Source organism: Tupaia chinensis, unplaced genomic scaffold, assembly GCF_000334495.1.
Source record: "Tupaia chinensis unplaced genomic scaffold, TupChi_1.0 Scaffold000365_1, whole genome shotgun sequence".
Classification (NCBI taxonomy): Eukaryota; Metazoa; Chordata; class Mammalia; order Scandentia; family Tupaiidae; genus Tupaia; species Tupaia belangeri.
The window spans coordinates 577239-595235 of NW_006159862.1; the positions used below are offsets into that span (position 1 = coordinate 577239).

Consider the following 17997-nt stretch of genomic DNA (forward strand, 5'->3'; position numbering starts at 1 on the left):
TCTGTTGACATAATTGTGCACGAAGTTTGTTTGTTTGTTTAACCTACTGGAACACTCTTTAAAATCTAATGCTTAGGTTTTCCTTTTGGTCATAAACAATCACCCATGTTGTATTTCTCCTTAACCAGTGACTCATCTATAGATGATTTTCTCAGTTGTACTGAGGAAGAGGGCAGAATTTCCTGAAGAATGAAAATGTAGGTGTGCGATGTTGCAGACACTGTTGCCAGAGTCACTTGCCATCAGTCATGGTCAACCCTACCATGTTCTTTTTTTTTTTTTTTGAGAGACTTTTGCTATAGGGTACATGAATCACTGGAGACACAGAGAGAGAAAGTGAGAAACCACCACCTAGTCCCTTCTCCTCCATTCTCCTCTCAGTATTTTGGGCACACACGCACACATGCCCTGCCTGCGTATCAAGTCGCCGGGTCTGGGATTTGAACTACGATTGACCATGTGGAAATCCAGCACCTTAACCACTATGCCAACTCCACCATGTTCTTTGACATGGCTGTCAGTGGTGAGCTCTTGAGCCACATCTCCTTCAAGTTGTTTGAAGACAAAGTTCCAAAGACTGCAGAAAACATTCATGCTTTGAGCACTGGGGATGAAGGATTTGGTTATAAGGGTTCCTGCTTTCACAGACTTACTCCAGGGTTCATGTGCCAGGGTGGTAACTTCACTTGCCATAATGCTATTGGCTGCAAGTCCATCTACGGGGAGAAATTAGATTTTGAGAACTTCATCCTGGAACATACAAATCCTGGCATCTTGTCCATGGCAAATGCTGGGCCTGTTTTTCATCTGCTCTCCCAAGACTGAGTGGTTGGCTGCCAAGCATGTGGTCTTTGGCAAGGTGAAAGAGGGCATGAATACCGTGGAAGCCATGGAACTCTTAGGGTCCCAAAATGGCAAGATCAGCAAGAAGGTCACCCTTGCCGACTGTGGACAACTGTAATGAATTTGACTTGTGTTTTCTCTTAACCACCAGACGTACCTTCTGTAGCTCAGGAGAGCACCCTCCACCCCATCTGCTCACTATGTCCTGTAACTGTCCTCTCGCTGCAGTTCTTTGGGTTCCGTATTTTCCTTATTGTCCTCCAAATCTAGGTGAATTGCAAACTTAGGTTAATGATTATGAAATAAAAACTAAAGAATAAAAAAGTAGGTGTGCTTGTATTATAATTCAATTACAATATCAACCATTGACATACATTTGCTCTGTCATCTAGAAGTCATTTATTAAATATTTATTTAATTTTATTTATTATCATTACTATTATTATTTAATTTGCAATAGGGCACATGTGCTCACCAGAGAGAGACAGAAAGAAAGAGAGGGAAAGTGAGAAGCAAGCTGCCAGGTCCGGGATTCAAACTGCAGTTAACCATGTGGGAATCCAGTGCCTTAATTAGCTTGTCAGCTACTGGCACCTAGAAGTCATTTTTTTAAAGAAATATTTAATTTAATTTAATTTAATTTATTTATTTTTAGTTTGACTATAGAGAGAGAGAGAAAGTAAGAAAGCAAGCCACCAGGTCCAGGATTCAAACATGTGATTGGCAATGTGAGAATCCAGCACTGTAACCACCATACCACCTGCTGGCTCTGCCTAGAAGTCATTTTTAATGAAAACTTACATTTTACTTCCATCTATACCATGGAATAATACTACATGATAATAAAAAATAAAGAATTATTGGTACATATGCCAACTTGGATGATCTCAAGGGCATTATGCTGAGTTGGGGGGGGTCAATCTCAAAAGGTCACTGCTGTATAATAAGACTGATTGGCCTCCTCTCCTGGTTCCTGGAAGGGAAACTAAATCCTTGGAATTTCTTACATTAATAGGAGTGTGTTTTTTGAGAGATTTTTGCTGTAGGGTATGTGTGCTCATCAGAGAGACAGAGAGAAACAGAGAGACAGAAAGTGAGAAATCAAACTCCAGGAGGCTGGTCATGCTACAATCCCTTCTCTTAGGATCTGGGCACGCACTCACATGTGCCTGGAGTGAGTGTTAAGCCACCAGGTCCAGGACTCGAACTGTGTCGACAACATGGGAGTCCAGTGAGATAACCATTACGCCATCTGCTGGTCCCAGGAGTGTCTTTGTTATTCATGAACCCCCTCGATCACACTAAGTTTTGCTGACAGCTGTCTCAGGAAGGTAGTTATGGGAGGCTGGTCACCAGAAAGACAAACCATGTGATTTGAGCCAGCCCAACTTCTAGGGAAGGGAGAGGGGACTAGAGACAGAGTTCATGCATGTGATCAGTGATATAACCAATCACGCCTTTATAATGGAACCCCAGTAGAAGTTCTGGACTAAGTTCAGCAGAGCTTCCTGAACACAATGGTAGTGAACACACTGATGGGCCAGGAGGACGAGGTGTCTTGATTCTACAGGAGGAAGTTACAGAAGCTTCATGTTCCAGACCCTCCCAGACTTCACCCAATATGGCTCTCTCTTACACAGAGAGAGATCTGGCTTGGCAGATCTGTATCTGTTATAATAAACTGTAATGATATGTCCCCAGTTCTGTTGTCATTCTAGTGAGTTATCAAGCTTGAGAGGGTTGTGGAAATTCCCAAATTTGTAGCAAGTCAGTCAGAAGTGCAGGTGGCCTGGGGAGCCCTGAAGCACAGCTGGCAACTATCAGAAGTGAAGGCAGTCTTGTTAGGGACCTCGCCCTTCCATTTGTGCAGTCTGAGTTAAGTCTGGTGGTTAGTATCAGAGTGGTACTGTAGTATACTAGTCGGTATATAAATATTCACATATTGTATGACTATATTTATGTAACGTCCTCTAAATGACATTATTACAAAGATGGAAAACAGATTAGTAACTATCAGGGGTTAGAAATGGTGGGGTGTGGGGCCAGCAGGTGGCATGATGATTGAGGTGCTGGATTCCCGACCACAGTTTGTGTCCTGGACCCAATGGCTTGGATTCTCTCTCTCTCTGTGTGTGTGTGTGTGTGTGTGTGTGTTCTCTCTCTGGTCAAACTAAAAAATAATAAATAAGTAAAATTTTAAAAATATTTTAAAGTTATTTTTAAAGAATTATTTTATTTAACTTTACTTATTTATTTATTTTTAATTTGACCAGAGAGGGACAGAGTGAGAGAAAGAGAGAGCACAGGAAAGCAAGAAAACAAACTACCAGATCTAGGACTCCAACCATGGTCAACTGTGTGGGAATCCAGCACCCTTAACCATCATGCCACCTACTGACCCCAAATTTAATAAATACACATGTTTTTAAAGAAATGGTGGGGTGCACAGAGGAGCTTGATTGTCAAGGGATAACGTGAGAAATCTTCATAGAAAAGTCCAGTATCGGGAACCAGCAGTTAGCGTAATGGCTATGTTGCTGGACTCCCACGTAGTTGACCGCGGTTCGCGTCCTATACTTAAAACTCACGCCGGACGCGTGTGCGAGCATGCCCAAGATCCTGGGAGGAGAATGGAGGAGAAGGGATTGCGGTGTGGCCATCTCCCCTGGGGGGGATTTCTCGCTTTCTGTCTCTATGTCTCTCTCTGTCTGTCTGGTGAGCGCACGCGCGGGGAGAAACCTCTCCAAAAAAAAAAAAAAAAAGAAAGAAAGAAAAGAAAAGTCCGGTATCTTTTACTTTCTTCCATGAGAAGGGGAGACACTCCCAAAGGGTCTTCATGTCACGTCCCAAGTCTCTTCTGGCCCAGACCATGTGGTGTGTTAAGGAAGGCCCTGGGCCGCAAAACCAGGACCTTTTCCATGTAGGTCCTGCTGCATTACCACTGCACCATCACCTGGCCCTTAGCTCTGCATCTTGATTGCAGTGACGTTTGTATGAATCTACTTATTTGAGAAACTGGCATAAAACTATGCACACACATCGTATCAATATCTTTCTTTTTTTTAAAGGTTTTTGCCATAGGAAGCTGTGCTCTACCAGAAAGAGTCAGAGAGAGACAGAGAGAGGGAAAGTGAGCAATCACTACCCCAGGAGATGGCCACGCTGCAATCTCTTCTCCATTCCCCAGTCAGGATTTTGGGCACGCACACCCATGTGCCCATTATGATATTCAAGCCACCAGGTCTGGGACACGATCCACAGTTGGCCATGTGGGAGTCCATTGCCCCAACCACTACACCACCTGCAGGCCTCCATTGTACTAATGTCATATTTCTGGATTTACTATTGTTCCATGACTGCATAAGATATAACCTTTGAAGGTAACCAAATGAAGTGTGCATGCATGGAATCTCTCTGTACCGTCTTTACAACTTCCTATGAATCTACAATTATCTCAAAAGTTAAAAAAGAGAGCTAGAAGATAGCGTGGTGGACCACTCTCCAGGGAGTAGATCTTACACGGCAGACTATACAGTTTGAGTCCCAGACCTGGCGACTTGCAAAACACACCAGGTGTGTACGAACATGTGCCCAAAATTCCAAGAGGAGAACGGAAGAGAAGTGATTGCAGCATGGCCATCCTTATTGGGGAGTGATTTGTCACTTTCCTTCTCTCCCTAAGTCTCTCTCTGGTCAGTGCACATACCCTATAACAAATACTTTTTTTTTTTTGGAGAGATTTTCACTGTAGGGCGCGTGCGCTTGCCAGACAGACAGAGAGAGACATAGAGACAGAAAGCGAGAAATCATCCCCCAGGGGGGATGGTCACGCCGCAATCCCTTCTCCTCCATTCTCCTCTCGGGATCTTGGGCACGCACGCACACGCGCCCGGCATTGAGTTTTAAGCCACCGGGTCCAGGACACGAACCGTGGTCGACTACATGGGAGTCCAGCAACATAGCCATTACGCTAACTGCTGGTTCCCCCCTATAACAAATTTTAAGAGAGGTTTTTGGGCACATGCACTCACCAGAGAGACAGAGAGAAAGCAAGACATCACCCCCTGGGGGGATGGCCATATCACAACCCTTCTCCATTTTCCTTTGGCATTTATGCATGCATGCACATGCACCTGGTGTGAGTTTTAAGCTACAGGCTCTGAGACTCGAACCACAGCTGATTATATGGCAGTTCAGTGACATAACCATTACACTATCTGCTGTTTGCACAAAAAAGATGTTTTAAAACTCCAAACAGTTAAAAAAAAAAAAAAGAAAAGAAACAAAATGAAACACTAAATGTATATGATCCATAAAAACCAGCAGGTGGCACACTGGTTAAGGCGCTGAACTCTCACATGGCTAACCATGGTTCAAGTTCCAGACCCAGCAGCTCCAAACTCACAACAAATAGGGGCTGGCAGGTGGCATAGTGGTTAAGGATGTTGGACTCCCACATGACCACCTGTGGTTTGAGTCCCAGACCTGTCAACTTGCTTTATCACTTTCCTTCGCTCTCTCACTTTCTCTGGACAAATTAAAATAAACAAATAAATAAAGTTAAATGAAATAATTCTTTTTTTTAAAAAACCACAATAAATAACTGTTTTTTTAAGAATTACTTAATTTTGGAACCAGCAGTTAGTGTAACGGCTATGTCACTGGACTCCCACATAGTCGACCATGGTTCAAGTCCCAGACCCAGCAGCATAAACTCACGCCGGTCGCGTGTGTGCGTGCCCAAGATCCCAAGAGGAGAATGGAGGAGAACGGATTGCGGCATGGCCATCCGCCCTGGGGGGGTGATTTCTCGCTTTCTGTCTCTCTGTCTCTCTCTGTCTTTCTGTTTATTTATTTATTTATTTATTTATTTTAATTTGACCAGAGAGGGACAGAGTGAGAGAGAGAGAAAGTGAGAAAGCAATCTGCCAGGTCAAGGACTTGAACCATGGAAGGCCATGTGGGAGTCCAGTGATCTTAATCACCACGCCACCTGCCAGCCGCTCATCCATTTATTTTCATTTGACCAGAAAGAGACACAGAGAGAGAGAGGGAAAGTGAAAAAGCAAGCCACCACGTCTGGGACTCAAACCATGGTCGACCATGTGGGAGTGTCCAGTGCCTTACCACACCACCTGCTGGCCCCTAAATAAATGCTTTGTTTTTTTTTTTTTAATAAAAAATAAGGGACCAGCAGATGGTATAATGGTTATGTCACTGGACTCCCATGTGGGTGACCACAGTTCAAGTCCCAGACCTGGAGGTTAATTCACGCCAAGCACATGTATGTGTGTGCCCAAAATCCCAAGAGAAGAATGGAGGAGAAGGGATTGTGGCATGTCCATCCCACCTGGGGGGTGGTTTATCACTTTCTGTCTGTCTCTATCCCTCTGGCTAGTGCATGCACCCTATAGCAAAGAAAATTTTAAAAATAAAAAATAAGATAAAATAATGGCCCAGTAGATGGTATGGAGTTTCAGGCAGCTGGATCACACATAGACAACTCTGTGATTTGAGTCCTGGACTCGGCACTTTAAGAATCATGCCAGATGCATGTACAAGTGTGCTCAGGATCCTGAGTGGAGAAGGGTACGGTATTGTGGTGTGATATCGCCCTGGGGTGTAATATCTCACTTTTCCTCTCTTTCTCTCTCTCTCTCTCTCTCTCTGACTTTCTCTCTGGAGAGCACATGTGCCCTGTATCAAAAACTAAATGAAAATGAAAGAAAACCAACCAATACATCTTCATTAGTAATCAAAGCAAAGCATGTCAAAGCTTCAGCACTGCTATTTTTGCCTATCACACTGGAAGGACTGGCTGTGAGTGAGACCCATGCCTAGTCTGTAGTGGAGAAGTAGTTGACAAAGTCTTGCTAGAGCGTGGCAGTGTACCCTGAGGAGCTTAGATCCTCTTACCTTCCATGGGTAATTTCATTTTTAAGGATTATCTATTTCCAGAATGAATCTGGAAAGGGCAGATGTTGATCAAAGGGTAAAAGTTTCAGTTAGACTGGATGAATAAATTTTAGTGAACTATTGTACTACATAATGCATATTTCTAAATCGCTAAAGAATAATTTGGGGGGGCTTGTAAGGAGTAGCTTAATCTGAAAAACATGGTGACCTTCAGACATATGCAGAAACGCATTTTTGTGAGCTTCATTTGCATAGCTGTGAAAGCATTAAAATATGAATACGATAACTGCAATAACACCTGAAAACAACTAGCTTTGCATTCCATTTCCTCTTCTTCTATTTTCTGCCCTATGAAATAATAAACTGCAGGCTGGTTCAAGGTCAGAGCTTTCTCTATTAGAGAACTTGGGCCCACCTAGTCCTCGCTTTTCTGTACTTATATGTCTTCATGTGTTTGTTTTTACATTTATTTCTGATTCACAGCCCGCCTACTCAGAAAAACATGTTCAGCCAAGCGGGTCTCAGCAAGGGCCGGCAGGTGGCGTGGTGGTTTGGGAACTGGACTCCCACATGAAAGCCAGCAGTTCAAGTCCCAAACCTGGCAACTTGTTTCTCACTTTCCTTCTCTCTCTCTCTCTGCCTCTCTCTGGTGCTACATTCCCTGTAGCACATTAAATAATAATAATAATTAGTTAATAAAATTAAATAAACAATTCTTAAAAAGAAATAATTTTTAAAGAATTATTTTGTTTAATTTTTAAACTTATTATTTTAAATTTGACCATGGAGAAAGAGGGAGAATAAGAAAGCAAACCATCAGGCCTAGGACTCAAATTGTGATTGGCCATGAGGAAGTCCAGCGCCTTAACTACCACCCACCAGACCTAGGACTCATTTTTAATGTTCTTACCTCAAAATAAAAAGATAAGTTGATGATGTTATGGATATGTCATTTAGCTTTATTGATTCTATGTATAATATATACATAGGTCAAAATATCACATTGTGGGGACCAGCAAGTGGCCTGGTGGTTAAAGTGCTGGAATCCCACATGGTCGACTGCGGTTCAAGTCCAGGACCTGATGGCTTGCTTTCTCATTTTCTCTCTCTTTCTATGTCTGTCTCTGGTGAGTACATGTTCCCTGTAACAGATTTTTAAAATATAATCAAATAAATAATTTTTAAGAGAGATTTTTGCTATTGCATGTGTGCAATTGCCAGAGAGACAGAGAGAAACAGAGAGACAGAAAGCGAGAAATCGCTGAGGGGGGTGGCCATGTCACAATCCCTTCTCCTCCATTCTCCTCTCAGGATCTTGGTCATGCACACACGTGCATCTGGCATGAGTTTTTGGGGTTTTTTTAGAATTATTTATTCAGTTTTATTTATTCATTCATTTATTTTAATTTGACCAGATAGAGACAGAGAGAGAGAAGAAGGAAAGTGGGTAAGCAAGGCACCAGGTCTGGGACTCGAACCGCTGTAAGCCATGTGGGAATGTCCAGCGCCTTAACCACCACACCACCTACTGGTTCTGTCATCTGGTGTGAGTTTTAAGCCACCAGGTGAGGGACTCAAACTGCGGTGGGTTTACGTGGGAGTCCAACAACATAAGGATTATGCCATCTACTGGCCCATAAATAATTTTTAAAAATCATATTGTGACTCATAAATATAATTATGTAAGTAAAATTAATTCATCAAAAATCAAATATACAAATGCTCGTGTATACTATAGAATATATGTAGCACCTCGTTTGCAGTGATCTCATTTGAAACGCTAAAAAATTAATTGGATACAACTCTGACAGCAGAGTAGTGGCTAAATTACGTAAACCCTACGTAAGGTGGCTTCCTCCTTCCTCCGGGAACCCCGGCATCCGGTTTTCTCTGGGTTTCAATCCCCGCCCCGGGGCGGTTGGGACCCTCTCTCTTCAGCCTCCAACTCGTCTACCTCTCTGGGCTCTGCCAGGGCAACTTTAAATCTCCCTTCAGAACCTTGCAGGCCCAGCAGCAAGGCACGGCGACGGGTGGAGGAGGTTGCCATGGAGACAGGTCCAGGGCAAGAGGCTCTACGGGTTGGGCGGGGGGAGCGGGAGCTCGGGCTCCGATTGGCTCAGCAGGCGCGCAGCGTTCTCCCGGCGCACATGCGCAGTGGCGCCGAGGCGAGGTCGCGGCTAAGCGGAGGCGCCCGGGGTTCCCGGCCAGGCTTCCCAGGACCAGACAGGGACAAGCGGCTCCTGGCCGGGACACTTGGTGTTTTCCGGGGAGGGGAGGTGGCGGAGTAGCCTGCGCCTCTGCTGCTCCGGGCTGAGCCCGCCACGCAGGCGCCCGTGACGCCGCCGCCATTGTTGCCCGTGGCCTCCCGGACTGCGGCGCGGCCGCGTCCCCGCGGCAGGTAATGATGTGCGCGAGTGTCCGCGCGGTCGGGGCCGGAGTCCGAGCCTGCGAGTCGCGGGCGCCGGTGGTCGCGGCCCGCGGGGAGGGCGGAGACCGGTGGACGCTGCGGTGTGGGGACAGCCCCAGCGTTGCGTGTCGCGGGGTCCCTGATTTCCCTGCTGCCCCCAACTCTCCGTCTGAGGAGGAGTTAGAGAAACCGTCCTGGAAAGGGAGGCAGGCGAGGCCGGCATGCCGGCCTGTGCAGGGCGTTTGAACGTCGGCCTTGGTGGTCCCTTGGTGGTTGAGCAGGACCCAGCCCGAGTCCAGGGACAGGTGTCCGTTCTCCTCTAGGTCAGGCCAATTCTGAGGTTTTCTTCAGGAATCTTGGTTTCAAGTGTATCCTTAGAGAACTGTCCTGTAGAAGCAGCTCAGGGGCTTCAAATCACACCAACCTCTTCTACTGCTTTACAGTTTGGCTGGCTTATCTTCCCAGCCCTCAGAGGCTGACAAGCTAGGATAGGCTGCAAAGCAGATAATTGGCTCGCCTTTTTCTCTGACAGTTCTCTTGAAAGCCTCAAACACTTTATTAAGAAGAAATTCTCCTAACTTGTCCCAAGTAACTGTAGATTTGCTGTGTTGTTATCGAGGGCCAGTTCAGCCCTTACAGCTTCTGTTAAATCCGAGACTAAAATACTGAAACATTTTCTTTTTTGTAAAATTATTTAAATTATTTTAAAATTTAATTTTGTTGTTATTTTTTTTTTTAGTTTGACCGAAGAGACAGAGAGAGAGAGAAGGGGAAAGTGAGAAAGCAAGCCGCCACATCTGGGACTCGAACCGTGGTTAGCCATGTGGGAGGCCAGCTGCCTTAACCACCACCACACCACCTGCTGGCCCCATTTTTTTTTAATTAAAATTTTTAATATTTATTTCAATAAGTTAAAAGTGTAATCTCTCTCTCCCTTCCCCCACAGGGCAAGGGCACAGGTAGGAGAGAGACAGACCCCTGCAGCAGGGGGATGGCCACACTGTAATCCCTTCCCTTCTCCATTCTCCTCTCAAGATTTTCAAAGCCACCAGGTCCAGGACTAGATCCTAGGATCAACCATGTGGGATCCTGCACCTTAACCACCATGCCACCTGCTGGCTTATAATCTGATATTTTGTTCATGATTCAAGTCATTGCTTCTGTTGCCACCTTTTTATGGCAGGTCCACCTCCTACCACTCCCAATAAGATTGCAGTTCTCTTATAAGTAAAGGTAACAGAGGAAAAAGACAAGGATAAAACTTTTGTGTGTTTATCTGTGCTCACTGGGGAGTCTGTGTGTGTGTGTTTATAGCAGAGTGTACCAGGAATTCTTGACTTTGTGGTCTATTCTTGTGTTTCAGGGTCTCAACCATCCCGGCAAGTTCTGGGCTCAGAATTTGTAACAAAAGCCGCTAACTGTACCTTGGTTCTGTTCTGCCCCTGGCTGTGCAGCCCTTGATATATATCTTTGTGGCTCTAGCATGAGACTTCAAGTATTTGGCTCACTATTAGAGAAATAAAGAATATTGCCAAATTGAGTCTTCTGTCTGTAGCAATGTTAACCTCGAGCAAGAGGATGTCCAGTTCTTCACGGTCCCACATCCTTCTGATGTGGAAGCCAGACAAGGCTCAGAGTGGACTCCATAATGTTGAGAAGGAAATGCATACTTCAAGACTCTTCCGTGACACTGAGACCTGTCGACAGAATTTTAGGAATTTTCCATACCCAGATCTGGCTGGTCCTCGAAAAGCACTGAGTAAACTCCGAGAGCTCTGCCTTAAGTGGCTGAGACCTGAGATTCATTCAAAGGAACAAATCCTGGAGCTGCTGGTGCTGGAGCAATTCCTGACCATCCTGCCTGGGGAGGTTAGAACTTGGGTGAAGTCCCAATATCCAGAAAGCAGTGAGGAAGTGGTGACTCTGGTGGAGGATTTGACTCAAATTCTAGAAGAGGAAGGTGAGAATTATAGAGCAGAGGGAAGGAATCCTGGGTGGTTAGAGAAAACAACTAGCACATCCATAAGCAGCTCCTTTAAAGAAACTGGGGAGAACAAAGGTCAATGCATGAGTGAAAAGCATGGGTTTTTTTGTTTTGTTTTGTTTTGTTTTTTATATTTTTGCTATAGGGCATATGCACTCGCCAGAGAGATGGAGAGAGATAGAAAGCACCCCCAAAGGGGGATGGCCACGACACAATCCCCTCTACTCCATTTTCCTCTGAGAAATTGGGGCATGCTCGCATACATGTCCAGTGTGAGTTTCAAGCGTCACAGTTCCAGGACTCAAACTGTGGTCAACTAGGTGGGAGTGCAGCAGTGCAACCACTATGCCACCTGCTACTACTGAGAACAAGGTTTTAATATGAACTCTATCCGCATTGCATAATATTCCCCTTTGATATTGCTTGAACTCCATATACATTAGCTAAACCAGAAGAGAAATGTTATAAAATAACCAAATTTCCTCCAGGTGAGCCCTCAGAGTTTACCTGCAGAAGTTTGCACTATTCTAATAAGTCTTTTGCTTTATGAATTGTATTTTAGAAGACATACTTATAAAAATGTAGAAGAGTCCAGAGAACACTTCCTTATTAAGAAAAGAATTTACAAAATTTATGTTACATAAGGATTTATAGAAAATTGTGAGTTTTGTACATATACTTAAGAGTACCGGATCAGACTTATTTTTTTTTTTTTGGAGAGATTTTCACTGTAGGGCACGTGCGCTCGCCAGACAGACAGAGAGAGACATAGAGACAGAAAGCGAGAAATCACCCCCCAGGGGGGATGGTCACGCTGCAATCCCTTCTCCTCCATTCTCCTCTCGGGATCTTGGGCACGCACGCACACGCGCCCAGCGTGAGTTTTAAGCCACCGCGTCTGGGACACGAACCGCGGTCGACTACGTGGGAGTCCAGCGACATAGCCATTACACTAACTGCTGGTTCCCCGGATCAAGTCTGTACTGACATCGTAGGAAAAGTCATTGGCCCTTCCCTCTGATTTTTGAAAAGGAAGTGCTGTACGTGTATTATGAAATTCTGTGCATTGATTTTTTTTTAATTTTGCACCAAAATAAACTCATACTTCAATTCTGTTTTTCCATGTACTTTCTGAAGTCCCCTTGTATTTGGCAGAGAGATTCCTAGGCTGTTTATTCAACAAGATTAATCTCTATCCATGGTCTCTGTCTTCCCTAGTTCCTCGAAACTCTACCATTTCTCAAGAGACTCCAGAGGATGACACCAGAGGAAGATCTGCTTTCCAGGCAGGTTGGCGAAATGATTTGGCGACCAAAGTGAGTATTTCTTTGTGACTTTAAAATGCCTTCTTCATATGTGTGGACATATTTTGTCCTGACTGTGTAACTGCTATGCTCCCAAAAGCCCTAGCTAGGACCTAAGCCTCAATGTTTGTCCTTAGTTAGTGTGGCCTGTTATAGTAGGTGAATGTACTGTATAGGAAATGGGCCTCCATTGCCTTCCTTTGATATGCCTTTTCTTACTTTTTGAGTATAAGTTACTAATATTGTTAAGATGTTAACAAATTTGACCTCCATAGCCAGATAGATCTAGGTGTTAGTTCCTGTTTCTGTCAAACATTCTTAACCCCTGGCATTCAGCTCTAATAACTATAATTTATCTCTTAGGTTATGAGGCTTAAATATTATGAGATGTGTGGTTAGCCTGGATTATAGTACTTGGTCAGTAAATAATAGTTGCTAATTTTATTTTCTCACATTATCAAGTAAAGACCATGTATTGATTAATAAGTCTGTGTTATTTTATTTATTTAAGAGCTTTTTACCATAAGGTGTGTGTGCCGACCAGTAAGAGAGAGAGAGACAGTGAGAAGGAAAGTGAGAAATCACCTCCCAGGGGATGGCCAGACTGCAATCCCTTTCCTATATTGTCCTCCTGGGATCTTGGGCACACACGTACACGTGCCTGGCGTGATTTTCAAGCCACTAGGTCTAGGTCTCGAAACATGGTCGACCATGTGGGAGTCCAGCAATGTAACCACTATGCCATCTGCTGGCCCGAGTCTGTTATTTTAAGGAATAGCAACTCAAGCCACTTCATAAGACAGAAAGAATTGTAAAAATATACATGGCCTGAAATTGGAAAGCCTTTGGCAACCAAGTTAAAATGATTATTTTTATATAATAGAACACTCACCTGGGAAACTTAAGAAAATCAAGGGGAAGACTGTTATGAATGATAATAGAAAAATTGTGTAAATTGACTGCTACTGAAAATGACATGGAAAAATTAATCACTTTCCTACATATACATAAAAATCAGATAGATGGGAACCCAGCAGATGTCATAGTGGTTATGTCAGTGGACTCCCATGTAGTCGACTGCAGTTAAGAGTCCCAGACCCAGGAACCAGCAGTTAGTGTAATGGCTGTCGCTGGACTCCCACGTAGTCGACCGCGGTTCGTGTCCCGGACCCGGTGGCTTAGAACTCACGCCGGGCGCGTGTGTGTGCGTGTCCAAGATCCCGAGAGGAGAATGGAGGAGAAGGGATTGCGGCGTGACCATCCCCCCTGGGGGGTGATTTCTCGCTTTCTGTCTCTATGGCTCTCTCTGTCTATCTGGCGAGCGCACGCGCCCTACAGTGAAAAATCTCTCAAAAAAAAAAAAAAAAAAAGAGTCCCAGACCCAGCGGCTTAAAACTATGTGCATCCAAGATCCCAAGAGGAGAATGGAGAAGAAGAGTTTATGGCTTGGCCATCCACCTTAGGGGTGATTTCTTGCTTTCTTTGTCTCTCTCTCTCTCTGGCAAGCACATGTGCCCTGTAGCAAAAATCTCTCTTAAAAAAAAAAAAAAACTCTCACTTTCTCCACTGTCATGGCGTGTGCAGTCCACTCAGTTCTTAGACATGTCTTCTTACAGCACTTTCAGAATCAAGTGGTCTCTGGACAAAAAACAGAAGCAAAATTGTCCTATTCCCCAGTGGATTAGAATGAAAACTGGTAATAAAATCAGTGTCCAAGAGGAGACACTGGAGAAGAACCAAGCTGGGTCTATGAGGAACTGGACAAGAGATGGCCTATGTATTTATGCTGTACCAAGGTCACTATCGTCTTACCACACCAAGCTGAAAATGGTTACCAGTGCTTGAACACTTGGGGCTGTTTTATTGGAAAAAATGCCTCACTTTCTTTCTAAATTCTGCCTTAGGAGGTCGGTTCAGTAATACAAATGTGAGACCTTTAAAAAAAAAATTAGGTAGATGATAAAAATTAAATAAAAGATTCCATGCAAGTGTCACATTCCTCCACCAAAAAAAAGAAAACACAAAACCTAAAATCTAGAACTAAGCATAGTATAGATTTTGCAATACCTTCATGTCTTATATTATTTGTTAGGATAGGAAAGAAGCCTTGAATATTATAAAACAGTCAGGTTCCCCTAAATTATAAACTCAGTGCAATTTTAAAATCTTAATATGATTTTTTTTTTTTACAGATACAGGTATATGAAAAAATAAGCAATTAAGAGTAATCAAGAATTCTTTATAACAAATATTTTCCAATTTCTGAAATGTATCTAAAAGTATGACAGTTCAAACAGTGGTTATTGTTCAGTTTTTTGTTTTTTTGTTTTTGCGATAGAGTATGTGTGCTCACCAGAGAGACATAAAGTGAGAAATCACCCTCCAAGGGAGGATGGCCACACCACAATTTCTTCTCCTCCATTCTCCTCTTGGGATCTTGGGCATACACACATGCACCCGGTGTGAGTTTAAGCCACCAGGTCCAGGACTTGAACCACAGTCGACTACATGGGAGTCTAGCAACATAGCCATTGTGCCAACTGCTGGTCCCACCAGTTTTTTAAATTAATTTACTTATTTGTTTATTTTATGATCAGTTATTTAATTAGGTTCTTGGCAAAAAAAAATCTAGAACACCAATTTGTGAGGAAAGACTCCATCTTTAAGGGCATACACAGATCACAGGTAGCCCTGGAGCTGAGGAACAGCTTTGATTTTTGGTAAAATTTGCGAATCCACAGCTTTCTGATCCATCTTGCACTGCTCTGAAATCTCGTATTTCTCCTTCTCTGTGTCGAAGATCTCACCTTCTTGGTGTCTGGGATTCCGCAGTTTCTTTTTCTTGAAGTAAGCATTGGTAAAGTGCTTTGGGATTTTTACTTTGCTAATATCAATTTTCGTGGAGGTAGCAATGACAAATTTCCGGTGTGTTCTACGCAGTGGAACTCGATTGAGAACCAGTGGTCCAGTTACAAGTAGCAAGCCACTGCTCAGCTGCTTCAGGAAAACCACTCTCTTGCCTCTGTGGCATCCAGTGAGGATGATCAGAATGGTCCCAGGAGTGATGCTAGCTCACAGCTTTCTCACATGCTGACTGAAGGGTTTTTGCCATGGCTCAACAGCTTTCGAGGCACATCTTCAGTAGGATAATACCTAGGCATTTTGCGTAGTTTAACCACCCAGGCACCACCATTCTCGTCTCCATCAACTGGTTTTGTGACAGTTGCAAGAACCTTCTCCTTTTTCTTTTTGATCCTGGATTTAGTGGCCAAGTATTTCCTCTTATACATGGCCTTCCTGGAATACATGGCAGACCGAGAGTATCTGCCGATGCCCCGGACTAGGACAGGGTTTCGGCTGCAATGGGGCTTCCCCTTCTTGGGCTTTTTAGCCTTGGAGTCACCCTTTTTAACCTTGCCACTGGCATCAGCCTTCTTGGCTTCAGGTTTCTTCTCCTTAGTATCCTGCTTTGCAGCTTTATCGCCTGCCATCGTGTATAGTGGGAAACCAGTTTTGTTTTTTTAAAAGAGAGAAAGATTGTGCATTTCACTATGGAGCATGCAAAAAAAACTTAACATTTTATATTATATAACATGTTGAATTTTTTTTTTATCTTAAAATAATTATTTTATTTAACTTTATTATTTATTTATTTAATCTTATTTTATTTGACCAGAGAGTGACAAAATGAGAGAGAGAGAATGGGAAAGCTAGAAAGCAAGCTGCCGGGTCCAGGACTTGAACCGCAGTTGGTCATGTGGGAGTCTAGTGCCCTTAACCACCATGCCACCTGCTGGCCCAATTGAATTTATTCTTTTTTTCCCCCATTTATTTATTTTTACATTTTCCCACAAACATTTACTTTGCACATCAAAAAAATATTTCTTAGAATTTTGTATAATTTTGTTTGTGACTATAACAACAGAGACAGTATGGTTTTAAATATTTTTGAGAAAATATTTACATGTCAACTACTCAAATTGTTGTAAAGCAAATGCCCAGCACACAAGTCACACATAAACCTTCTCAATTCAGCTCTGCCTACCAAGTATCCTGTGATATACCATCTGCTAGCAAAGATCAGTCTCTTTTTCTTCCTTCAAAGTCTTTCTCAAGATAATCCTCTGGTGTGGTTGCTCTTTTGCAATCTCTACTAATTACAATGCTGTTCTGGAAAAGTCCAGGTTATCTTATGTTATAAATTCTTTCATATATCTTCTCGAATCCTCTCTGCCAGGGCAGAACTATTTATGTGGCCAGTCCATCTTTCTAAGAGCTTCTGTTGGCTTACTTGAGATCCACCTTAGTTCCATAGTTTTTTGTTTGTTTGTTTTTGGAGAAGTGTTTGCTATAGGGAACGTGCACTCGCCAGACGGACAGAGAGACAGAAAGTGAGAAATCACCCCTCATGGGGGATGGCCACGCCGCAATCCCTTCTCCATTCTCCTCTTGGGATCTTGGGCATTCAGGCACATGCGCCCGGCGTGTGTTTTAAGCCACCGGGTCCGGGACGCAAACTGCAGTCAGCTACATGGGAGTCCAGTGACATAGCCATTACACTAACTGCTGATCCCTCTATGTTTAAATTTTAAAACTATTTTTCAAGACAGAGCCACTCATGCATGCACTAAGCCAACTAAAAGGGATACTGTGGGGTCATTATTGACTAGACAGTTATTAGGGTCTATTAAAGCACAAGATTCTGTGATATCACTGTCACCACCATCACACACACACCCAGGGTTATCACTGTCCCCCTTCTCACTAGATTTTTTTTTTCCTTTAGTTTTTGCTATAGAGCATGTGTGCTCACCAGAGAGAAATCACCCCCAATAAGGGATGGCCATATTGCAATCCCTTCTCCATTCTCCTCTTGGGATTTTGGGCACCCACGCATATGCACCTGGCATGTTTTACATGTTGCTGGGTCTGGTACTCGAACCATGCAGCTGACCATGTGGAATCCAGCCACATTAAGCTCCACATCACCTGATGGCTCCCCCACTAGTTCTTGAACTAAGCCAAGTTATATTTAATGTTTTAGGAATCAATGACATTCAAAGATGTAGCTGTGGACATCACCCGGGAGGACTGGGAACTAATGCGTCCTGTGCAGAAGGAACTGTACAAGACTGTGACATTACAGAACTATTGGAACATGGTTTCTCTGGGTAAGGATCATTTGCAACCCTCCTTCTCCCAGCATGCCCACCAGAGTATTTTTCATCCCCCAGTTTTTAAAAATGGCTTGAGTCTCTGAAGTACTTGGCTAAAAATGGGGTTTAGAGATGAGTGTTCTCATCCCATCAGGAACCAGAATGACTGTTCTACTCCCTTTCCCAAGTGGAACATTTGCAAGTGAAGATTGAAACCTGTGATGCACAGCTTAACAGTGCTGCTGCCTGACACTGTATTGCCTACTCTCTGCTCCTCCAAGGAAAGGAAAGAATGCAACCCTCTCGGGTGGCAAGAAGGTTTTATCCTAACTCTGAAAAGGATGACAACCTAATTCTCTTAGTCATGTTCGTTAACTATTCTTTCCC

General features: G+C 43.6%; 1 protein-coding gene and 1 pseudogene across 1 annotated transcript in view; both read left to right on the top strand.

Moving 5' to 3' along the window:
* Window positions 1–498: 498 nt before the first annotated feature.
* Window positions 499–961, top strand: LOC102483106 (peptidyl-prolyl cis-trans isomerase A-like; annotated as a pseudogene).
* A 9268-nt stretch (window positions 962–10229) lies between these two features.
* ZNF287 (zinc finger protein 287) overlaps window positions 10230–17997 on the top strand; it is a 26358-nt gene continuing 18590 nt past the window's right edge. Inside the window, 4 exon segments of the mRNA XM_006153175.3 lie at window positions 10230–10399; window positions 10530–11126; window positions 12369–12466; window positions 17499–17625. Coding sequence (XP_006153237.2) covers window positions 10724–11126; window positions 12369–12466; window positions 17499–17625 — 628 coding nt within the window. The 5' untranslated portion in view covers window positions 10230–10399; window positions 10530–10723.